Source organism: Plecotus auritus, assembly GCF_963455305.1.
Source record: "Plecotus auritus genome assembly, chromosome: 7".
In the NCBI taxonomy this organism is placed as follows: domain Eukaryota; kingdom Metazoa; phylum Chordata; class Mammalia; order Chiroptera; family Vespertilionidae; genus Plecotus; species Plecotus auritus.
The window spans coordinates 172,855,483-172,881,071 of record NC_137774.1 but is presented as its reverse complement, the minus strand read 5'-3'; the positions used below and the strand labels follow the sequence as shown (position 1 = coordinate 172,881,071).

Genomic DNA, 25,589 nt, shown 5'->3' with positions numbered 1-25,589 from the left:
TCCGTGAAGGTGTTACACTTTGTGTGCCATATACTTTGTCTTAGCTACTCAGTTCCACTTTTGTAGCAAGAAAAAAAAATAAAATAAAATAAAAAAAGCAGCCATGTTTCAAGAAAACTTTGTTTGCAAAAACAGGTGGCAGGCCAATTTGGCCCCTTAGCCAGATTTTGTCGCTCTTAAATTAAATAACTCCTGAGTGCCAAATCTGATGGGTGAGGTAAAGTAACTACTAGGGGACAGAAAACTTGCTCCTCTTGTGAAACTCTATTCTCAGAGCTTGAAGGTGACCCATGTAACATAATAAGTCACTTCAGTAAGTGCAGAATCTCTCTTTAAATCAAAACTCACCCCTGACAATCAATTGGGTTTTTTTAAGTTTAGATTTTTGTCCCAGAATTCTTTTTAAATGGGCCCCATTCACACTCTCTAATCTGAAACAGTTTGAGTCTACACTGGAATCCACCACATTACCTTTAAATAAGCACAGTGAGTTTGGGGTTGCCAGGAATATGCGAGAAGTAGAACAATTTCAAATGCTCTAGCTCTTCCTTTCTCCCACTTCTGTTTAGAGCAGCAATGCCTCTTTACTCTGACTTCCTGTTTCTGACACATGCCTTCTTTTTTGCCGTGTTTATACTTCCCCCTGTCTGTGGTTAAGTGAGTATAAAGCCCTAACACTGTAGACTTAAGTCTGTTTCACTCACTCTCGCGCGCTTTCTCTCTCTCATTCATTCCTACACGTAGGCTCACACGCCTGCTCTCCTCTCTCTCTCTCTCTCTCAGAATGACAATTCTAGGTACAGCTTTTGGTATTGTTTTCTGCTTACTTCGAGTCGTTTCTGGAGAAAGTGGCTATGCACAGAATGGTGAGTCATTTCTAACTTTTCTTTAGGATTTCAGATGATCTCGCGAATGGACTTCAGGTTGCTCTCTAGCAGACCGGAGCGGGGCACTGGGTCGGAATGGAGGACTTTGCATGTACTCAGTCATTGTGGGTGTTCTAACCGCCAGGACACAGGGCTGGGGGCAACCCTGAGGTGGTGTATAAAGTCTTAGAATTGCCAAGAGAAATACATTTGACTCTCCAAATGTGGATCTTAAAGTCGTCCAATGCCTCTGCTCTAACAAAAAGAATACCCGTATGGAATGCAACAGTGGAGCTTGGAGGTTATATCTTGTTAAGAAATCAAGCTGGATTTTGTTTGCTTAGCCTTTCAGGAGGTTTCCAAAGCGTAACTTTCGTGATAAAATAATGTCCAGAAACAACAGTTTTGTCTGCACTTAGCATTGTTACATCCCCAGCGCCTAAAAGAGTGTGTAGGACACAGTGGACATTCAATTATAATATTTAAATTTTCAATATTGAAAATTTCTTCAAAATAGGTATTTTGATAGATTTATGTGAGATTCTTAGTAACTAACAATAGCTAAAGATGGGAGTTGTCTCATTGAAATATATTTAATTGCCTCCCTATCAACAAATGTACTGTCATCTAGGAGTGCTCTTGGGGATCCTTGCGTATTTAGTACCTAGAAGGCGGGGTGCCTCCTTAGTAAATGGATTGTAATAGCAATAAACCTGCAGGCAAAGGTAACGCAGCAGCAGCAGGGCGACCCGGGAAGGTGGGCCATCCATGTGTTCCTGAAAATTAAACTTTTTTACTTTAAAAGTATTTTCTTATCAAAGATATCACACACGTCAGCCTAATGACTCAGCTTACACAGTTTAAGTCAGTGACTTCTAAGGATGGAAGTCCCTAGAATATTCTGATTACAGGAACTGTTGACCTGTCTCAGTGTGACCATGCACGACTCGCTGTGGGGGGGACGCTCATTATTCCAGGGTAAGTGCTGCCGGCTGCTCTGCACGGACAGACTTGGCACGGAACCCAGGAATCTCGCTCTCTGGAGTGCAACGCGTTCCCTCCGCTTTCCCCCGGGGACCACACCGTTTCTAAAAGAAATAAGAATTCTAATTGAAAGCTGGGTCTTTCCCTTCAACGTTTTACGTTTCAGACATTTTCAGGAGATTTGCGACCTTCCATCCCCATGATCATGTCAAACTACTTCCCAGTTTGGTGTGTAAATGAATCAGCTGCTGCTGGCTGAAAGATAAGCTAGTTCTCTGATGACCACAAGGATGAGCAAGGGAAGAAATGGCTACTTTTAAAAAATCCAAACCACTTACACCTTGAATCAACTAATTCCTTTCCGAGGGAAGACATCTAAATCACACTGCCTTGTCTATAATACACATTCCAAAAAAAAAAATTGTTATGAAAACCTATGCTGAGATACTGAGCGTTTAAAATAGGTTAATTCACTGTTGTTCAAAAGCCCTATGCAACTTCAAAGCCATAGTAATAACATCTTTGACAGAGAACCCTCTTTTCTTTTTCAAAGAAGCTCCAAAGGTTTCACGTTCACATTCTCAGAATTAGAATTCTTATTTTACCTTTTCATTACTTATTTCTCAAAGGGAAACGTGTTAACAGTCATAGCGAACCCCCATTGCGTGCGTACTGTGTTCTGAGCCACGTCTTTATATTTGCTCCCCATAATAACATGAACTCACATATCAGAACACTGAGGCTCAGAGAGGTTGGGGCCGCTGACAGAGGACAACAGCTCCAGAGCGGAATCGCCAGGACGTAAACCCACATCTGTCCAGCTGTGGTGATGGGGACCTTCCACTGTGCGTATGACTCTCACCTAAGAAAGTTTCCAGCTGAGATCCCGCAGAGCATCCTCTTTGTAAAATGACATGCCATTTGGCAAGTGGTCGAGGGGAATTTTTCTTGCCTAGTAATACCTGCTAAAGAGTCAGTGAGCTGCACCTCAAAACCTTCCCCCGTAGTGTATGGCCAGGGCTCTGTATACTGCATGAGAGTACACGGCAAACGCCCTCTGCCACACGAGATGGCTGAGGGCAGGGTGGGGGTGCTGTGTTCTGCCCTTGTCCAGCACCTCCTATCCGGCTCTCTCTCTGGGTGGCTTTGCATGGTGAAGTGTTTTGGAGACAACGCTGACCCACGGCTGTCTGAATCCAAATAGCAATAGAGGTGCTGTGGTAGGGATGGGTGGGAGGTCTGAGGGCGGCCATGGAAGAAGGACAGGTTGAAACTCCCCAGAACCTTTCCCTTGGGGAAGGCACCCGCTCTCAGAAACCGAGGGCAGATGGGGGCTTGGCTGGGCAGAACTGTGAGCTGGGCGGATCCCAGCCAAGTCCAGAAAGAGCAGGGCCCACAGCTCTCGTGTGGCTGTGGTTCCTCCAGATGTGGGGCTGAGCTCACCTGTCTCTCGGCTGGTTGGTCCACTCACCGCGGCTTCACTCCCTTCCCTGCAGGCCAGCTGGGTGATTTAAGCAGAAGAGGGTGCTGCTTGCACCTCTCGTGGCCTAGGGACACTCAGCTGGGGGTTAATTTTAGTATATTTTATGTCTGATTCAAAGCCCTAGAGGCATCTAATGCAAAGCCCTCTAAAAAGCTAGTCTAAGGATCCACGGGCCTGCAAGCGCTCAGAACGCCTGCGGCGTCTCGGGGTTCTCCCTCGTTCCTGTCTGAGTGCATTTGCTGACAGACTTTTCTCTATTAAATATTATGAAGTACACATACAACATGTCTGTTTCAGCCTAGGGGCTTCAGCTGTGACAGGGCTTTCCCAAAGTGACTGCAAAAAGGCTCTGGTTCCCCACATACTCTGCAGAAGGTGGTCCTGTCTGTGAGATACGGTTACCTGGAGAAGATCAATAAGCACAGAAGCAGCACTTATAAGACATATGGGGAAGTCCAGGAGATCTAAGTCCTGTCAGACCTAATTTCTTTCTTTTTTTTTTAATCTTTATTGTTGAAAGTATTACATATGTCCCCTTTTTCACCCATCAACCCCCTCCAGCCCACCCTAATTTTTTTTTCTAATCACGTTTGCCTCCGTCGGTAGCTTAAGACAAGTTACCTTAAATAACTCCCCTCACCACAGAGCTAACCAAAGGTGCTTTTAGTTGGGACCCCTATGTAGGCAACAGAAAGCTACCCCCTGACTGTAAGACTTCTTCACCTTCCTTCATTCAAAGAAACACTTGAGAGGGAGTAAGTGGAGATTGGTAATAAAGTCAACGGCTACGTTAGGTAGCATATGACTATGGGGAGAACGGGTCTCTCTCTTGAAATGTACAAAAAACAGAAGAAATCACCGTTTAAGTAAAGAAAAGACTGTGCTGAGCGCTTCATGCTAGGTCTCTAAGGCATGAGCCCAATGGCAGGAACATTTAGAAATATCTGGAGGTTATTTCTTTTCTTTTTTTAAAAAATATATTTTATTGATTTTTTACAGAGAGGAAGGGAGAGGGATAGAGAGTTAGAAACATCGATGAGAGAGAAACATCGATCAGCTGCCTCCTGCACACCTCCCACTGGGGATGTGCCTGCAACCAAGGTACATGCCCTTGACCGGAATCGAACCCGGGACCCTTGAGTCCGCAGGCCGATGCTCTATCCACTGAGCCAAACCGGTTTTGGCTGGAGGTTATTTCTTGATTGAAGTTGTCCTTTGGTTTCTGTTAGAAAAATCTATGTCCATTGGGTTTTCTTCTGGTTTGGGTTGATTTTTCTTTGGTTTGGTTTTGAGGACTTCTTCTCGTCTTTGCCTTTGGGCTTTTCTTCTTTAGATAAACTATAACCACTTCTCATGTCCGCCCCCCAAGGCTGCCGTTTCTCTCACGTCCCTGCCCCCCTCAAACGCATGCACGTGTGTGCCTCATTGACAGCTGCACGTTCCTCCCTCAACAGGAGACGTGGAAGACGCCGAGCCCGACTACTCGTTCTCCTGCTACAGCCAGCTGGAAGTCAGCGGGTCCCAGCACTTGCTCCGCTGTGCTTTCGACGACCCGGACGTCAACAGCACCCACCTGGAATTTGAAATATGGTGAGAAGTGGGGGCTCCGATGGGGGCTAAGAAATCGCTCTTTTCCCATGCTGTGCAGCAGCAGTGGCAAAGGGAGGAGAGTGGGGGCTGATTGTCCAATGTCACAATTGAATGAATTCCAAAGCGTCCTGGGCTTCCTGCCCTTCGCCAGAAGACTCTTGTAAAGGAACTCTTCCAGGTTCATCTGTCAGGTTAGGCTGCTACAGCCAAGTGACGGTATGGATCTTGGAGATCCCGCATCCCTCCTGACTTCGTAGCAGAATTTAAATCCTGCTTCACCTACAGAAATCTCTTGGCCTGACATGAGACAGTCTCGTGTCTTCAGGTTGCACTCTGGTGCCTGGTTTCGAGTGCCACCACCAACACTTAGCTTTGGCCCTAACTTATCTCTGTGGGTTTCTTCACATGTTAATGAGATATACTACCTCACAGGGAGGCTGTGATGACTAAATAATTTAATACTTTAGTAATTTAATTTAAAAAAACATAGCCCGTATGTAATAGGTAATGAAAACAGGCATTAAGTAAAATTTTAAAAATCTACAAATATAGGCCAAACTTTCACCTTCCTAACACAATTTGACTTTAGGTTATATTTTCAATGTCAATTTTCCAAAAACCCACAGGAATGAACTGGCTCTTGGCTTCTTGTGGCCTCCGAGGAAGGCCAAGAAGCGGAGAAAGTCTCTGTTTTGAAAGTCTGCTAAGAGTTCGGAGAGCTGCATCTTCTCCCTCCTCCACAAATCAGCTCTTGCTGTTCAGGGTTAAAAAAAAAAAAAAAAAAAGACTCTCACCTGAAATTCGGACATGTGGCTATCTCCAAATTCCTATCAGATGACCTAATTGTAGTTGGTTTCCTAGTAAGGAAAGTGGGTCAGGATCCATCAGTGTAAAAGAGGCCTTCTTAAATTCTGTAGACACTCAGCCAAGCCCCTCCCCCGATAGGGGGTCCAGACAAGCCCTGAATTCCGTGTCTGACGTTAATTTAATGTATAGGAGCTTCCTGCATCTGTTCATGCAGAGATCCCTGCTGCAGTCACTGGCCTGACATGGTCTTGGACTTGAATTTGATAGCATGTTCCCCATCTGCCTCTGTCAGTTCACTTCTGTAGCACTCTCTCCGGGAATAAAATATGTCGGGAGAATAGGAACTGACACTCTCCAGGATCTGTGCTGCAGCCAGCCCACACGAAAACACCGAACAGCTCATGCAAACGATGCGCTCATTGTTATGGGCAAAACCTCCTTCCAACACAGAGGTTTGACTCTGGGTTCCCCAAGCTGCTGTGGGTGGACTTCAGTGATCACTGTGGTTTCTCTTAGGGAGTCTCAGGCTGACCTTTCTGCCCACTTTCGCTCACAGGCCATCTGACCACTTCCATGCCCACTTGAGCAAACTTTCCCACGTCCTTTAGCAAGTCTTCATATTTCCTGCGGTATTTTAATCTATCCGTAGTCCCCATTTGGGTTTTTTAATTGGATTCAGATATTTCCATTGGAAATGAATCACCTCAAGACATGTTTTCAGTGTGAAACAATAAGTATGAACTCCTGAGTAGGTCATGGTGCTATGTTCATAAAGGCATCTACCTTGAGGGTGGACTGGTGGAACTCCTAAGTTCAGAGGGGACCACGTATCTTAGACTAAATTCACTTAAACAGAGAGCTGAATTTGCTGCTTTGATTGGTTTCTTTTCCACCCTGAAACTCACTTTATGGAGCTTTCCCCTGCCCCATTGATATACATTTATAGAAACTGGAAATCGCTGAAAATAGTGCTTTCTGCTAACATCATTGCACAGGTGGGATTGTTGCTAGAAACCAGGTGCTGTGTCCCCGCGGGCTTACCTGGGGATTTGTTAGGTGAATTTACCACCTGCCTGATCGGGCCGTCGTCTCCCAGGTTTGGAAACCTAGTTGCTTCGTGTTCAATGGGAAGACCCTTCCTGTGGGTTCTTGGATGAACTTGAATTAGGCAAAACCATGGAGCTGGAGCACCAGCGCGCCCAGTGACTACTTCGCAATAGTAGGTACAACCCTCACAGAGGCCTGAAGACTCATCCTGGGCTCAGGGCGGTATTTGGGGACGGAGGGACAGAGAGGGCCCGTCGGTGTCATATAAGTCCACTCTTCCTGGGGGACCTGAAACTATTTCATCTGCCAGAACTCTAACTAGCTATCAGGTACCTGGAGCAACAACGCAGAGGAGCTGGGAACAGGCATCTAGGTTGGAATTCAAAACCAGCTCTGTGACCCCAGGAAATTAATCAAGCTCTCTGATCATAACAATTGCCTCGCATTGGGGATAGAAACATGAGCGACTAACATATGGTCAGTGCCCGGAAATGGTACATAATTCTCTCAGTAGTATGATTTTCGTTTTAAAAATGTGATCGAAAGGTTATTCAGTAAATACAGACGCAACCCAAGGTAATTTGTTTGTTGATTTTAAGACTAGAGTTATTTGGTTCAGATCTCAATGTTATTACATTTTTTAAACAAGTCACCAGCATTTAAATATCTAGGTATCTCTTTAAAAATCAGGTTTCATAATGCTGGGCACATACATCAAAAAAAATAGATGAACAGAATTCTGGCGCCTCTATAGATGGGGACTTAAATCTCAGTCCTGTTAGGCCCTCGTTTCTCATTTACATCACCTGCATGGGTACTTGAATTTGGGACCCTGCCTCTTAGGTGTTTGCATAATTTTTATAGTCAGTTCTCAGAAGGCAATTGTACTTCCTTTATTTCCACATTCTTGGGGGCACCACAGTCACTGCCATGTACGCCTACAGATACCACTTCAAATGCGTCATGTTTTGTTTTCCTCAATTACCACCCATGTCGCAGGCTACACCCTGCCGATTCTGCCTCACACTCTAGACTTCACTAGCAATATTTGTCAGGTGTTGGTAATGTAGCCCTCTCTATAGGAAACTACACTGACTTTCGAAGTTGTTCCATATTTTCAAGATAGATTCTGTTTTTCAGGGCCAAATAAGGAATGAAATAATTTTTGTTTTTAATGTTTCCATGTAAATATCACATCACACTAAACTATACAAGATTGCAGAAATTTTAGGAAGATGAAGGTGGGGTAAAGAAACAGGGGCTGCCCTAGCCGGTTTGGCTCAGTGGATAGAGCGTCGGCCTGCAGACTGAAGGGTCCTGGGTTTGATTCCGATCAAGGGCACATGCTTGGGTTGCAGGCTCGATCCCCAGTTGGGGCATGCAGGAGGCAGCCGATCAATGATTCTCTCCCATCATTGATGTTTCTGTCTCTCTCCCCTGTCCCTTCTTCTCCGAAATCAATAAAAAAAGTTTAAAAAGAAAGAAAGAAAGAAAGAAAGAAAGAAAGAAAGAAAGAAAGAAAGAAAGAAAGAAAGAAAGAAAGAAAGAAAGAAAGAAAGAAAGAAGGAAGGAAGGAAAGAAAGGAAGAAAGAAAGGAAGGGAGAAAGAAAGAAAGAGAGAAAGAAAGAAAGAAAGAAACAGGGGCTGTGGTCTCCGGCAGTCTCTCCCTATTTTCAGAACAAGGGGATCTGTGAGTGGTTTGGGGTTGATGTCCCATGGAAGGTCCCACGGGGTCAAATAGCCTATAGTACTACTCAGATACCTTTCCTGAAATACCTAGAGGGTTCTATCCACCATAATTACAATACAATTCCCAAGTGTGCGAGCCAGGTGTGAAATTTTAATTTTCTCATAGCCACATTTTTAAAAGGAAAACAATAGGTGAAATTAATTTTAATAATATATTTTATTTAACCTAATATATATATAAAATATTATCAACATGTAATCAATATGAATATTTTACATTCTTTTTTGCATACTAAGCCTTCTAAATCTGCTGTGTATTTCATATTAAGAGCACATCTCGCCCTAACTGGTTTGGCTCAGTGGATAGAGCGTCGGCCTGTAGACTGAAAGGTCCCAAGTTCGATTCCGGTCAAGGGCATGTACCTTGGTTGCGGGCACATTCCCAGTAGGAGGTGTGCAGGAGGCAGCTGATGGATGTTTCTCTTCCATCAATGTTTCTGACTCTCTATCCCTCTCCCTTCGTCTCTGTAAAAAATCAATAAAAATATTTTTTTAGAAAAAAGAAAAGAGCACATATCGATTCACACTAGCTATATTTCAAGTGTTCAATAAGTATGTGGATAGTGGCTATTGTGTTAGACCATGGAGTCCCAGAACATTCCTAACCCTGGCAATAAATACATAGTTAGCAACCAAGTAAATTGTTTTAATTTAATTAAGTAAATTGAAATGAATTGGATAGAATTGTGTTGAACTACTCATAGGGGCACACTAAGTTTCCTCCAATCACCTGAAGCCAGGGTCAGTGGCTCGAGGCAAGACTCTCTGCTCCAGGCCACAGTTTTATCTTAGTCTGCTGACGAGGCTTCCCCCAATCCACACACCCCCTCCCCACTCCCCGCCCCGCCCGCCCTCTCCATAAAGCAGCTCCCAGAATTCAGAGCCCTTAATAGGATGCCCAGGCTCACAATGGAATATGATGATCTTCATATTCCATTGTTCATTAATCTCCTTCCCCCAAGAATGGGAATAAACTGAGAATACCATTTTTGATTCTTCTTAAACTTCCAACAGTACCAAGAACTTGCTACATGTTAAGGATCTCTAGCAGAATATGCCACACATGCTTTACTTCCCAGTATATTCTACATTCAATGATTGAACTAAAAGACATTATTCTTCTAATTTCTCCACATCACATATTTACCTGAACTTTAGAAATAGGACTCTGCCTCAATACCCCCTTCTATCCTTATTCATCAAATCATGGCAATGTTGCCATCTTCAAAAATTCCTTTCTGACACTCTTCCCAAGGAGTGGCCCCCGGTATCCATCTAGTTTACCTTAAACCCTGGCTTTTTACTTGTACTCTACTCCAAGTGGGAAAACCCATTTAGCCCAAAAAAAGAACACACCCTTGAGAAACTCCAACAAATACAAGTACACACACACACACACACACACACACACACACACACACACACTCAAACCAGAACAACTATATACTTCTAAAAGACAATAGTTAACTTAAAAAAAAGCTACATTGGGGTGGGGGAAGGAGGGAGTGGGCAGTGGAGACAATTTTAAGGAATGTCCCACAAAGAGAAAATATATTTAGCCAATTAACAAACTTAAATGGAGATTAACCAGTCACTTAAAGACCATAGCAGCCCAAAGGTGAGTGATTATGCACCTAAAGTTGAGGGGTTCTCCTTGGATTTTAGCTCCATACCCACCTCACCTCAAGCCACACAGAGTCCATGGATGATCATGTGAAGGGCTCGCTTGAGCACATGCAGAGAAACATGTACACACATCCAACTTACTAAAGAACACCAACATGTATTCTGGATTAGAGGTAGTAAAGGACCTCTTTAGAGCTTGTTTCCTATGATTTAATATATATATATATATATATATATATATATATATATATATATATATATGTATATATGTATATATATATATATATACACACATATATATATATGTGTGTGTGTGTGTGTATATATATGTATATGTATATATATACACACACACACACACACTAGAGGCCCAGCGCACGAATTTGTGCGTGGGTAGGGTCCCTAGGCCTAGCCTGTGATCAGAGCTGTCTTCTGGCAATCGATCGGAGCCTGCGGGCTGGGGGGAAGGACCAAGAGGTCTGCCTTCTGCCTGCTCGCCAGTCCCCAGTCCCGCTCCACCACCACCCACCCCGGTTCCCCATGGTTCCCCATTTGCCATCCAGCAATGGGAGCCTGCGGGCTGGGGGGAGGGACCAAGAGGTCAATGCACCTCATAGTGACTGGTCGAGCGGTTGTTCTGGTCGTTATGCTGTTACGGTCGCTGGGCTTTTATTATACAGGATGGTTAACGAGAAGGATTCTTTTTATGTAAGCAAACTTAAACAGAGGTGCTTTTTCTGCCACAATTCCCACTTCCAATTTGACCCAGCTATACCGTTTCGGGGCTATGTGGCTGGGTTCAAAGAGCATGTAGGAAAAACAAAGTGGTAATGATGGTTGTCACAGAAGAGGGAAATTATATGGAGGTTGAGAAAAGAAGAGAAATTAGTAATTTTACTTTATCCTGCATTGTTCAATTACTTTATAATGAGAATACATATGCTCCATTACTTCTTTGATTTTTATGTGCTTTGTTAATTTATTTGATTTACTTTCTTTGTTGATAATTCATTTGGGGAGTCACACTTACCTATGGTGAAATGTACAGATGTTTAGTGATTCTGAGAAACAAATCTGACGTGTGGCCATCGCCTCAGTCAAGACACAGAACGCTTCTTTTGCCCTCAGAGGACGCCTCAGGTCCCCTTCCAGTCACACTTTACCCCTGTGGGCAATCTCAGTCCTGAACTCTTATCACTTTGGTTTTGCCAGTTTCTGATCGTTCTTATAAATGGAATAACACACGATTTACTCTTTTCTCTCTCACTCCTTTTGCACAGCACAGTGCTTTTGAGATTTATTTATGTTGACACATCTCATAATTCATCTTTTCAATTGTTCAGTATCAATTCCATTGTATGAATATATCACAAATGTTAATCCTTTCTCCTCTTGATGGACATTTGAGTTTTTTTCAAGTTTGAGACTATTCCTTTTTTAAGTTGTTAACATTTTTGTACAAGTCAGTTTGTCAATACACAGTTTTGTTTCTCCACGGATTTCTCTGCAATAAAAATCTGAGTGGAATTGCCATATCATGAGAGTAGGTGTATATTTCACTTTAGAAGAAACTGCGTAACAGATTTCCAAAGTGGTCACACCATTCCACCTCCTACCAACAATGTAGGAGCTACAATCATTTCTAACATTTGGATCTGAAACAGTATCCAGTAATTTTTATTTACATTTCTCAAATAACAAATAATGTTGACCACCTTTGCATGAATTTGTTGGCCATTTGTATGTCTGTTTTGGCAAAGCTTTTGTCTTTTTATTATTGAGTTGTCTTTTTATTATTGAGGGGTGTAAATTCTTTATATGTCCTGGATACAATTTGTATGTCAGACATATGTATTACAATTATTTTCTTTCAGTCTGTAGCTTGCCATTTCATTTTCTTAATGGTGTATTTTAATAAACCTAATGTTTTTCATTTTGATGAAGACTAAAATATCCATCATTTTTCTCTTTTATGTTTCTTTCTGTGTCATTACTATCCTTGTCTACTGCCAGAGTTAGGAAGATACTTTCCTCTGTTTTCTTCTAAATACTTTATGGTTTTAACCTTTATGTCTAGGTCCAGAATCCATATCTAATTTATATTGTATAAGATAGAGGTTTATATTTTCCATACATCTGTTCAGTTGTTCTAGGACAATTTGCTGCAAAGATTTTCTGTTTTCCATTTAATTGATTGGGTGCCTGTTTTAAAATCAATTAACCTTATAGGTATGAGTCTATTTCCAAACTCTCTATATACTTTTTATTGATCAACTTATCTATCCTTATGCCAGTGCTACAGTGTCCTGATTACCATAGCTTTGCAGTACATTTAATTCAAGAGCTCGGATCCTATTTGTTCTACTTTTCTCATGTTGTTGTGGCTGTCCTTTGAATTTCCACATATATTTTAGAATTATCTTATCAATATTTATAAAATCCTGCTGAGATTTTGTTTAATATTAATATGCCAATTTGGGGAATTTTTCCATCTTTTTCCTACTGAACTTGCTAATCCATGAAAGTAGCTCTCCATTTATTTAGATCCTCTTTAATAGCTCTCAGGAATGGCTTGTAATTGTCGTTACAAAGGCCTTAAACATCTTTTATTAATTTTTACTTCTAAGCATTTTATGTTTCTATTGCAGAAATGGAGCTGTTCTTTTTTAAAATGATTTTTCCAATTGTTTGATACTGACCTATAGAAATATAACTGCCTTTTGTACAATGACCTTGCTGAATTCACTTCATTATTTCCTGTAATTGTATTGGGAAAAATGGTTTTCCATGTAAACAAACGTGTGGTCTGCAAATAAAGGGTCTTTTTTTCCAATCTGGGTGCCTTTTATTTCAGAGGTTTAAGATGTTATTCCAGTGTTTTCTGGTTTCCATAGTTTCTTATGGAAAGTGATAACTTTTCCTGGATGTTTACAAGATTTTCTATTTGTCTTTGTTTTTCAGCCATTCAACTATGATGTGCTTAGCTTTTATGATGTGCTTTTTTTTCCACATTTGGGAAATTTGGAGCCATTATTTTTTAAATATTTGTTCAGCCAAATTCTTTCTCTCTTCTTATTCGGGAACTCTAATTACATATTTATCCCTTCGATGTTGTTCTACAGGTCACCAAGAATTTTTATTTCAGAATAAATAATGTCTATTGATCTGTCTTATGTTCACTAACCCTTCTGTCTGCCATCTTCAATCTGCTGTTAAATCCATCCCACACATTCAATACATTTTTTAAAATTTTAGATACTTGTTATTGTATTTTTATTTTGTTCTCCTTTATAGTTTCAACTTCTCTATTAAGATTAAACATCTGTTCAATAACCCTGACAATGTTTTATGTTTAGCCCTGGAACATATTTACAAGAGCTGCTCTAAAGTCCTTTTTCTGCTAGTCCCAAGATCTGGATCATCTTTAAGATGGGTCAGAGTTGAAGTCACACAAATGAAGCATACTTATGCTGTTATTCCATTGTATACCAAAACTCATACTTGAATTAAAACAAATACCCTTCTTTGTTTCTACAGTGAAGGCCTTTTGGAAGTAAAGTGCCTGAAGTTTAGTAAACTGCAAGAGATATATTTCCTCAAGACAAGTAAATTCTTACTGATTGGAGACAGCAAAATATGTGTGAAGCTTGGACAAAGGATCTTAAATTGCAGGAAAATGAGCATAGTCCATATAGGTAAGAAGATCAGGGGGGATGACTTCCATCTTTCAGGTATCGGAAGATATTGACCATCTCTGGAGTTTCTGGATTTTAAAAGTACACAAATCATGAAAGCTATTTGCATTAGAGAATAGCAACTTTTCTGATACAAATAATTTTTATTTATTTTTAAACATTATTTTACTTTTCAACCACAGTTTGCATTTAACACCATTCTGCACCAGTTTCAGATGTTCAACAAAGTGGCCAGAAAAAAAAACATGCACCCTACACAGTGGCCCTCCACTGCCCCAAGCACCCACCTGCCCCATTCCCCGTTATCTCAACATCATTGACTGTATTCCCACACTGTCAACTGCGTCTCTACCAATTGGTACTGCTTGATCCCTTCAACTTTCACCCAGCCCCCCTCCTCCCTTCCCCTCTGACAGCTGTCAGTCTATCCTTTGTGTCTATGAGTCAAATCATTTCTAAAAGAAATGAAAGTTTTGAAGCTTATGCTATTAATTCTTACCGTAATAATTCTCTGGGTTTTCACACTCCGTGAGTGAGCATGGTTGGCACCTATACATTAAAGAGAAACTCATCCATATGAAGTGTCTAACTGGAGCTGGGTCTCCAGTCATCCACTCACTCATGTCCTTTCCTTCCTCACCTCACCTTCTCCTAAATTTTCTGTAGTCTTCTCCCCCTATACTTACCATATTCCCATATTCTGAGTGTGTTTAGCTAAATAATCACATCATTTTAAAAAGTAAATATATCTTCTGTATTAGAGTTCTCCAGAGGAAACAGAACCACTAAGATATATATCATATAATATATATATTATGTGTGTTAAATTGGTAATTAATATTGACTTATAACCAGTTAATTGAATGAATTTGTGTGTTTTTAAGAAATTGGCTCATGCAATTATGGGAGCTGGTAAATCTGAAATTTGTAAGGCAAGCCAGAAAGCTAGAAATTGAGGTTAGCTTGGATATTATAGTCTTGAGTCCAAATTCCCCGGGGCAGGCCAGGCTGTCTGGAAACTCAAGCAGGTTTTTTATGTAGAATTCTTGAGACAGAATTTTTGCTTCTTCTGGGAATCTGTCTTTGCTTTTCAGGCCTTCATCTAATTGGATGAAGACTACCCTATAGAGGGTAATCTGTTTTACTCAAAGTCTACTGCTTTAAATGTTACCTGTGTCTTTAAAAAAAAATACTGTACTTCAGACTAGTGTTTGACCAAACAAATAGACACCATATTGACACATGAAGTTACTATCACACCTTCCTAAGAGACCTTATTATTGAGGATTGATGCTGAATCTGATTTGACCTAGAATACATATATCACATTTGGCTAAAAAATATAGTTCAAATAAAATTATAATTATAATTTGAATTACTAAACTCATCTGCATGTTTCCTTTGAATCTATATAATATCCATATACATAATAATAAAATCAATAAATTCATTCAATTAACTGGTTATAAGTCAATATTAATTACCAATTTAACTTTTGGTTACCAGGCAAGTAAATCAAAATAATCAGAGAGATTGGGAATTTAGACATAAAAAAAAATGTTTTCCATTGCTTACAGATTTATGACCCTGAGGTAAGTAAAGTTCTTTATACTCAGAGATACCACAGTCTCTAGGGCAAGGTCTGAGCCAGTTATGATATATGAGTAGAATGGAATCCTAACTACTTGTACATATTCTACCTGTGGAGATTTCATGGGTATCTATGAAGCCCCAGATCTCACATGCCCAGGGCTCTTAGAGGTCCATATTCTATTCCACCCAGCAGACTACAAACCTCACATGCCTCATTTGAGGGGCCGGGTGGGGGGGTGGGGGAGGCAGTGCGTGCACACGGCTGGTAGCATGGACCCCTCTGGAGTATTGCAGGAGAACCTCGGGGCTTTGGAGAGCCCCCTGGGGAATGAGGAGGAGAAGTGGTGGAGGTGAGTGTACAGTAGCATCTTTCCTGGCTCCGTCACTTAATTAAACGTAAGCTGGATGCTCCTGAGTGCACCTCCCAGCCAGGGCTCCCCGGCAGCGACCTGCCTACTCACCCACTTCCTGTCTTTCGGTCGAGAGGGGCAGCGTCCTGCCTTCCTACTTTTCTTGGCAGAGTACATTTATATTATTGTTCCGGTTGTGCAAGAATTAATACACGTTTTAAACGGTTTGCTTGAGGAATGAGCATCCTTTTCGAATGTGCTCATGGACAGCATTCAGGCTAGAGGTAGACATGGGGAGGGGGCCTGAACAAGCCAGTGGGAAGCAGCAGAGTCAGAAACAAAAGCTAAACGAAGAACAGCGAGCGTCAGGTCAGACACGATTGAATTTCGGTCCTCTTAAACCAGTGGTTCTCAACCTTTCTAATGCCGCGACCCTTTAATACAGTTCCTCATGTTGTGGTCACCCCCAACCATAACATTATTTTTGTTGCTACTTCATAACTGTCATTTTGCTACTGTTATGAATCGTAATGTAAATATCTGTGTTTTCCAATGGTCTTAGGACCACAGGTTGAGAACCTCTAGCAGGGTCACCTAAGACCATCGGAAAACACAGATATTTACATTACAATTCATAACAGTAGGAAAATTACAGTTATGAAGTAGCAACGAAAATAATTTTATGGTTGGGGGTCACCACAACATGAGGAACTGTATTAAAGGGTCGCGGCGTTAGAAAGGTTGAGAACCACTGTCTTAAACCATCTTACAGAGGCCTCTCCCAGACTCAGTTTCCTCGTCAGTATAGTGGCTATAAGTGATTGCTGATGGCAGATGGCACATCTAACACACTTGGTACTTAGTAGGTATATCATCAATATTACTCTGGTCTTCCCTTAATTCTTCCTTTCTCTTCCTTGGGAGCTGGGGATGGAAGGAACTCCATGGCAGACTGCTTGTTGAGAATGTGAATTTTGATTATTCCCTTCAATGAAGGGCAGGAACCGGCTTGGCAGGTGTCAAGGGGTTGATAGCATTCTCTGTTGACTTGTTTCTCTACACCCACCTCCTTCCTCCTGCCTCTTTTTAGGGCATCGTTCCTTTATCTAGTGCATCCAAGGTAATAGAGGGTCTACTTCCCCTTTCAAGAGCCACTCCCTCTCTCATGGTGCTGCTGGAGTATTCCAGGAGAAACTGGGCAGTCAGCTCCGTGAGACACTGATGGCTGTGTGTGGGTCAAACCCCGCAGCCCGAGTTCATTTCACTGGGGCTCGGAGCCCAGCTCGGACAGCGCGGATCCAGCTCCGTCCACTGAGTGAACGTTTGATGAACACCCCCTCTCGTTCACTAACAGCGGGTTTAGGTTAGACTTTAACCTATGTGTTCCCCCATCTCTGTCTTGAGGTAAGCCATGCAGAACAGTGGCTGCCACATCTCTAGGTAACTGACCTCCCAGGTTGGTGAAAGAGCCACTGAGAGGCCAAGAAGCGGAAGCCTCCTGCCAGCGTGGGGAGGCAGCCCGACACGCGTGCTCTTCTAGGAATTCAACACCTTTCTCAGGATTTGTTCTGCCTGAAATAATACCTATGTCCCTCCAGTAGCACTTCATATATGGTGCATGTGACCCTAACAGCCACCCTGTGAGGCAGACAGGCAGAAGGAGGAAGCCAGAGAGGGGTTTAGAGCAAAAGCAAAGGAGACTGAAGGAGGAGGCAGCCTGAGGTCACACTGGAAGGTCCAAGCCGGGGCCAGGATGCAGACCCTGGAGTTCTAAATACAGCTGAAATGAGGTGTAAGCTTACCACCTGATCTTACTGGAACAATGAAGACTTGAAGTCTACATACTCTGCTTTGGGGCTAGTTTATAACAAGTGTTTAAAAAATGAGACGAATGTGTTTTAGTGTAAAATTAGCAGCTGTTGTAACAAGCCCTAAAATATGTGATATCTCGAACACCATCAAGTTTATTTCTTGTTCTTCTAAGAACCAAATGGGTGTTTCTAACCTGTGGGTGAAAGTCCTCCAAGCGATATTCAGGGCTCATTCATCCTGTAGCTTCACTGTCTTCAATATATGACTCCAGTGTGTGAAAGGGGAACAGGCATAGGGTCACACATGTGGGGTGTCTAGGCCAGGATAGGAAGTATTGCACATCACTTCCACACACACTGCTCACTAGGCCACACCCAACTGCAAGGGAGGCTGGGAAATGTAGTCAGGCTTTCAACCAGGAAGAAGAAGAAATGGTTTTCTAAACAGGAATGTGATTTTCAGAGTAGATGAACTATAAAATTATAATTATTTTCTTGACTGCCCTATAGGCTGACCTCATTTCTTTTTCCTTTTCAGTTAAACCTGAGGCTCCTTTTGACATAAGAGTCATCTATCGTGAGGAAGCAAATGACTTTGTGGTGACATTTAACACATCACACTTGCAAAAGAAATATGTAAAAAATTTAATACACGAGGTAGCCTACCATCAGGAAAAAAATGAAGATGATTGGATGGTATGTGGGTCAACTACATTTATAGGTTATAAAATTTATAAATATGTGTATATGAATATACTGAATAAATAAATTACATATATAAATTAAAATATGTAAGTGTATTAAACTATAAAATGGGAACTTCTTAATATTATATATTTTTTGTTCCAGAGGTACATTTCCCTAGGGAGTCCCCTAGTGATTTTGTGCTCAAAATGTACCTTTTACTGAAAGAAGCTCCTAAGAGTAAAAGCTTCAGATCTCCTCTGGCCCAGTCCTCTTCTGACTCTGTGTCCCCCTCCCCCTTGGGGGAGGGGGTGTTTTGTTGTTGTTGTTTATTTTTATAGTGTTTCTAAATTAAGTTGTTGGGCTAACAATATAGGTAAAGACCAAATAAAAATCAATCTTCTTTTCTTGGGATCCTTAAAAGGCATCATATTTAGCCCAACTTTCACAGGTAAATCAGGCAAAAACATCACCAAGTCATAACCACAATTGATTTATGGAAGTTGTGAGAGCAGTAAATGAGTAAAAGAAATGAGTAAAAGAAGAGAGGAAGGTAGAACTATATCTTTTCAGAGGGAAATAATTTTTGCTCACTAATCTTACCATTCCCTTTCACCTCTTCTTGGGATGTGAAAGGAGAAAGAAAGAAAAAGAAGAGATTGAAGAGTTGGGAGAGCCCAACTCACCTGAATAAAGACCCAGGGTACCACTGCCCTCTTTCCCCAACTGTAGTATCATTTATGAGCTCATAACCTCTGTCACATTCTACTGCTGACCCCTCCACATGGCAGTTTTTTCTTATAACAAATATGTGAGAACTTGGAGCCAATGTCCACAAGACTAAAGATGCTCAACTTGAATGAATTGGGAGATCTGGGAAACACCTCTTTTTTCATCCTAATAAATGTTGTGGCACTTTTTGCTCTTCAGCACGTGAATTTATCCAGTACAAAGCTGACACTCCTGCAGAGAAAGCTACAACCTGATGCAATGTATGAGATTAAAGTCCGATCCATCCCTACTGATTATTATAAAGGCTTCTGGAGTGAATGGAGTCCAAGTTTCCACTTCAGAACTCCAGAGGCCAAGGGCCCAGGTGAGAAGTGAGTGTGGACTCTCTGTTCCCTGCAGAGAGCTTTTCAGGTCAAAGTGTGCGAGTGAGAACGAGAGCAAGAGAGAAGATGCCTGTCTTTGGAGAGGACCTGCCATCTTTGCCCTTTTTGTGATGAACCAGGAAGGAGTGGGGGTTGATCAACTGATGAAGGCTGTCTGGACTCTACTGGCCTGGGTGCTCCTGGGACCTGCTAATACTTCTGAACAAAATTCCCACCCACTGCCTCCAGTTTACCAATTCAGACTGGGATCTCAGTGACTGGTGTATGTAAGGCCCCTCTAGGAAACACTTCTGTGGATGGCAGATTGGCAGGCTGATGGGGCTCTCCCTTGCCCTTCTTTCCAGAATAATGAAAATATCCTGGTGGTATAGGAAAGGAGAGTGGCCAGAAGAGCCAAAGGACATGGCTCAGGCAGATCCCTGGGGACCTGAAGCATGGCACATATATCTCCCCTTTGGGGGATGACATGGCTGAAATTGCAAGGAGGGTATCTATCTCATCACCTCCACCCAGTTTGGCTTCTTTCTCTTGATGATGGGAGTCTAGAAGGGAGTGCTGGTATCTTTTAAAAAATATTTTCATTGATTTCAGAGAGAGGAAGAGAGAGGGAGGGGGAGATCAAAACATTGATGATAGAGAAAAATACCAATCAGTTACCGTCTGCATACCCCACACTGGGGATCAAGCCCAAAACCCAGGCTTGTACCCTGACCCGGAATCAAACAGGCAACCTCCAGGTACATGGGATGATGCTCAACCAACTGAGCCACACCAGCTAGACAACAGCTGATATCTTTAATGCTAGGTCACTTTTACATTTCAAGTGACAGATGCTCTGAACCTGACAGACGTTCCTAAATCAGTGCCACTTACTGAAGTCAAGATTCCACCACAAAGCTATGATATCATCCTGTTCACTGAAGAGCAACATTCAAGAAATAATAAAGAACCTGAGGTACTAAATAAACTCAATTCATCCTGATAATGATTGCTAACTTTGAACTATCCTTGCATTCCAGGAAAGATGGAGCCTGTTCTACTTATAGTCAGCATTCTGAGTTTCTTCTCTGTGGCTGTGATGGTCATCTTGGCCTGTGTGTTATGGAAAAAAAGGTGAATTCCTTTAATCATATGGGTGGTTATGTGAGATCCCAGAGAGTCAGAGCTCTAACTCTACTTACTGATTAGAACTACAGAGGGGACTAAGGCATTTCAGAAGTTATAGTGCCAGCATCCCTCTTCATCCTCAGGCACTCATGAATTTCCAGTTTCCTAAGAGCTGAAATATATAAACCAAACATCAAGCGAATGCTCCCCCCCCCCCTCCAAAAAAAACCACAACTGTTCCTCCTAAAGGAGTAGGAGCCCTGCCTCCAGAATGCCTGGGCAACTGAAACACCTATGGAAAAATAGAGAATATGTGTGAAGTCTTACTTTAGCACACATTCATGGGACTTTTGCATTCTGCCTTATGGAATGTCCATGTGTGTTACATCATAAAAATGATGTTTTAAACACATACCAGTCAAGTTATTAGTGCTCCAGGAAGATGCCATCAGCACAGGGCTACATATCCCAAGAAAGCAAATACGCCAATTTGAAAAGCACCATCTTAAAGCAATTTCTCGGGGTAACTTAGAAAATATTCCTTACTTCTACAAAAATGAGAGAGAAGGGGTGGCTGCAAATAAAGAGAAGGAATAAGATGACAACATATATATTGGGAGTAGATGAGAAGGTCCAATTGTAGCTTCATAACTACACCAAACCACTTCATTGCCAAGCCTCATTGTTCCTTTTCTCCAGCATTGTTTCCCAGAGGTGTATCATTATTTTTGTCTCATTCATAGAGTAGATCACTGAAATCCATCTCTGTCCCAACTCCTCCACAGATGGTAGGACACTTAGGCCCAAATAAGTCACTTCCCTAATGTGTCCCACCTAGCTATGGCAGAGCCAAGACTAGAAATCCATTCTTATTTTTGGCTCAGAATAAGTGGAAAGATCTATTGTTCCTGCTCCCTATGCCATTCTTTTCATCTATCAATGTCCTCTTATTTCAGGATTAAGCCTATTGTATGGCCCAGTCTTCCTGATCATAAGAAGACTCTGGAACAACTGTGTAAGAAACCAAAAAAGGTGAGTGCTTCTGATGTTTTTCTGTCACTATGTTCAAGGCAGCCCAACAGCCAGGAATAATATTGCAGGATTAGGAATTGTTGAACCTCGAGTTTTGTTTTTGGGCATTCCTAACCCAGGATTCCTCATAAGATTCTAGCTGCAGCTTCTGGAGGAAGGAAACAAAAATGAAATATAAGTTTCAGGCGAGAGCACAGCCAGTGGTGATTTCAGACCCCAAGTGTCATAGCACCTCCAAAAGCAAAGAGACAACCAGAACATATGGGTTCATCTCTGATATTCTCTGGTAAACCCCTGTCAGAAGTTCTTTAGATCCTTTCCTGAACAGAACATTTGACAGTGTGTCTCTCTGGTGCACTCTTTATGCTTTCTCTCTTTTTATTTTGGTGCAGAATTTGACTGTGAGTTTCAATCCTGAAAGTTTCCTGGACTGTCAGATTCATAAGGTGGATGGCATTCAAGCTAGAGATGAAGTGGAAGGCTTTCTGCAAGACACATTTCCTGCACAACTTGAGGAGTCTGAGAAGCAGAGGCTTGGAGGGGGTGTGCAGGGCCCCAACTGGCCAAGCAAGCATGCAGTCATCACCCCAAAAACTTTCAGAGGAGATGCATCCCCCAGGTGCCTGGCTGGGAATGTCAGTGTGTGTGGTACCCCTGCACTCCCCTCCTCCAGGTCCCCAGACTTCAGGGAAGGTGGCAAGAATGGGCCTCGTGTGTACCAAGGCCTGCTGCTTGGGCCTGGAACTACAAATGCCACCCTGCACCCTCCATTTCCTTTCCAATCAGAAATCCTGACATTGAACCCAGCTGCCCAGGGACAGCTCCTCCTCACTCCCTTGGGATCAAACCAAGAAGAAGCATATGTCACCATGTCCAGCTTCTACCAAAACCAGTGAACTGTAAGAAACCCGGGACTGGAACCATGTGAACAACAAAAACGACTGCGCTCCCACTCTCCCTCACAGCATGAAGAAGACAAAACCAATGCAACCCTCTCTGTAACATACAGGATTTGGAATCATCGCTCCCCCACACCTCCTTCCCCACTTTCAGCGCGCGGCAGGAGCATTCTGCTTCAGGCATCCAAAGGATTCAATTATTCCAGAAACTACAAAAAGCAGAAAAGAGCAAAAGAAAGGGTGGAGGAAAGGATGGAGATGGAGGGGCGAGGAAGGCAGGAGGAAGCAAGGAAGAAAGGTGAGGAGGACAAGAAGAAGAGCTGCTATTATAGGACTTACTGTGTATCCAATACTGTGTCAGGCGCACCACGTCTCCCTGCATCCTCACCACTATCCTATGAGATGGGAGCAATTCTTACTATTTTCTTTGTTATAGATGATGAAACTGAGGCTTAAAGTAACTTGTCCACGATTCCCACTCAGCCAGGGGCAGAATCAAGATTTGATGCCCAGAGTCTAAGGGCAGTTTCCCTGGAGCCATGTGCCTTCCTCCTAACTAGGGGTTGTCCCATTCCCGAGTGCCCACCCTCACTAATAACAGGATGACTGTATAATTCAAGTCCAAACTGGGTCACCTCTGAAAGTGAAAAAAGTTACAAATAACTAGAGGCCTGATGCACACCATTCGTGCAAGAGCAGGCCTTTCTTCCCCTGGCTGCCGGCACCAGCTTCCCTCTGGCGCCCAGGACCTGGGCTTCCCTCCAGTCACCAGCAGGCACATGGGACCAGGGCTCCCTCGCAGCCCCAGCTTCGTCCAGAAGGTCATCTGGAAGGACGTCTGGAAGGATGTCCGGTCTAATTAGCATATTATGCTTTTTTATTATTATAGATTACTCCAGAACAATTAGCATAAACTGGGGGTGTCCCAGGCAAATGGGGACACAGGGTCACCAGAACCAAAAAAAGCTATAAAAAAGAGAGTGGGGGAGAAATGATGTGTGGAGTACCAGGCATGGCCCACCATGTCTGCAAAAAGTGAATGCCACAAAGCCCATTTCATTTTGGGGTTTTTTTTTGGAAAAATTGCCCAGGGGAGTGGTAAATGAGAAGCCCTGGGTTTCTACTGTTGGTTATCAAGAGCCCAATCCTCTTGCTACCACTCCCAGCTGCACTTACGGATGAAAGAAAAACCTGCTGTCCACTCTGGTCACCGGAGCATAGTGGCGGCGAAGGGGGAATAATCCTTCTGTGTGTATAAAGGCAGCCCCAACCCAAATTCATCCACAAACCGTCCGAGTTCTGCAGCCATCGATGCCGCCACAGACTTCAAGGACATGGAGTTACAATAAGTACATGCGGCACGGGGAAGTGAAGATAGACAGGTTTTGGTTGGGGCTTGTTGTCATTTACCTTTTGTGTGTTTTTTCTTTGTTCTGATTTGAATTTGTTTGAGGGAGGTTGTTTTTAATTTTTGATTTTTGTTGTTTTGTTTTGTAATGTCTGTGAAGGGAGTTTCAAGGGTGGACTAACAACCTTATCTCTTGGCTTAGACCCAACAGTAATCAGAGCATCTACTCCAGCTGGTTCTCACTTCCCAAGCCCTTTTCTCTGAATCAGTAGTAATGAGTATAATCCCATCATCGCTCAGATTTGCTTCATGCCTGTGTTCGTCAAAGGACCTCCATGCGCGTTACCTCTTTCCTTTCCTTGACAAGTATTCATGAAAAGCCTGCTATGTGCAAACCACAGGGTTAGGAACAAGAGATCTAAGCCAAATAAGGTTGGGGCCCTGCCCTCATTAAGTGAAAAATTTCATGAAAGTGGCAGCTTCGTAAACAAATGATTATAATCATATGAAGTGCTATCATGTTCACAGTGCCTGCTGGAGACAGGGACAATACCACAATACATCAGCAAGAAGGAGAAGCAGAGCCTGCTAATGTGAGCAGAAGACATCTTCCACCAGGTGGGCGTGTGTTCTTTACCCTTTGCAGAAATGGGAGCCAAGGTGACCTCAAAGAGGAGATTGGTCATCCCAGGAAACCTCACACCCAACCTGGCTCTTTTGTACCTTATTCAGAGAGGCCCTCTGAAGTCTTTGTTGTCAATATCTCCAACTTATGGAAAAACTGAGACACAGAAGACAGGTAAATTACTCAGTCTTCCATGTTAAGTCAGGACTAGAAGTCATAAGTTTGTATCCCTGAAAAAACAGACAATCTCTTAAAGAAATGAGGAGAAAAGTGGAGGCCCCTCCAGGTTCAAAATCCTTCAGTGTTGTTTGGCATAGGTAATCATTTGAATTCAGTGTGAGATTGCCTGTCTGTTACTGGAAGCATTTATAAACCATGTATCATACTCATAATCCTCACTGCTGCTAATGCTTGATTACATATATATATACATACTCCGAGACAACGTATAGAGTAAGGTGACAAATTTCCTCTGATCAACCACACTTTGGATTTTTATTAAGCAAGAAAAACTTCTGGTCAGAGACTATGTGTGAATGAGACATGAAAACTGCTAGTTCTGTAGAGCAAGAAATGAAAAGAAAACTGATGGAGAGACAGCGGAAGTTGGCCAATGAAACAACCTAAAGTAGGGAGCGCTGCTTATCTGGTTGATTTTCTACAGCTTTTGCCTCCCCTGTCACCCTGGTTTCCATGGGAATTTGCTTCAGGAAGCCACGTGTAGGCTGTTTCAGATGCATATGCTTGTGTTTTCATAGCATTGCTAGAGGGGCTTTGTGATCAAAGTAGCCAGGAAGATGGTAACAATCTGTGGATGGACAATTGGAACCATACAGATCTGATGGCATTTCTGCCAGCTCAGTGGGTCTTTTTTTTTTGGGGGGGGGGGTGGTTATTCTTAACAATACCCACTGTTCACTACAGTAAACCTTCCTCATTTGACCACGTACTTTCCACATGCATTACAAACATTTTTGCAGAGCTGCTAAGTATATAAGTATCTGATATGTGTTACCATCTCATATTTAATTAAATGCTATGGAACTCTCCATGACTGTGCGTGTCTTCTGGGATAAATATGGATGGAGGGACACCCACAATGGGCCACAGTTCTCCTCAGCCACTGGAAAAAACACATTCTGGTGCTACCTGCTGTCATTATATGGGTTTGGGTTTTC

At 42.5% G+C, this 25,589-nt stretch overlaps 1 protein-coding gene across 1 annotated transcript; it reads left to right on the top strand.

Moving 5' to 3' along the window:
- Positions 1-784: 784 nt before the first annotated feature.
- IL7R (interleukin 7 receptor) lies at positions 785-25,455 on the top strand (the record flags this gene model as incomplete). Its single annotated transcript, XM_080678692.1, has 8 exons — positions 785-866; positions 4,788-4,923; positions 13,690-13,847; positions 18,140-18,297; positions 19,216-19,381; positions 20,420-20,513; positions 21,464-21,539; positions 21,932-25,455. The coding sequence occupies 8 exons, from the start codon at positions 785-787 to the stop codon at positions 22,433-22,435; spliced, it is 1,374 nt and encodes a 457-aa protein (XP_080534818.1). The 3' UTR covers positions 22,436-25,455.
- Between the last annotated feature and the right edge of the window lie 134 nt (positions 25,456-25,589).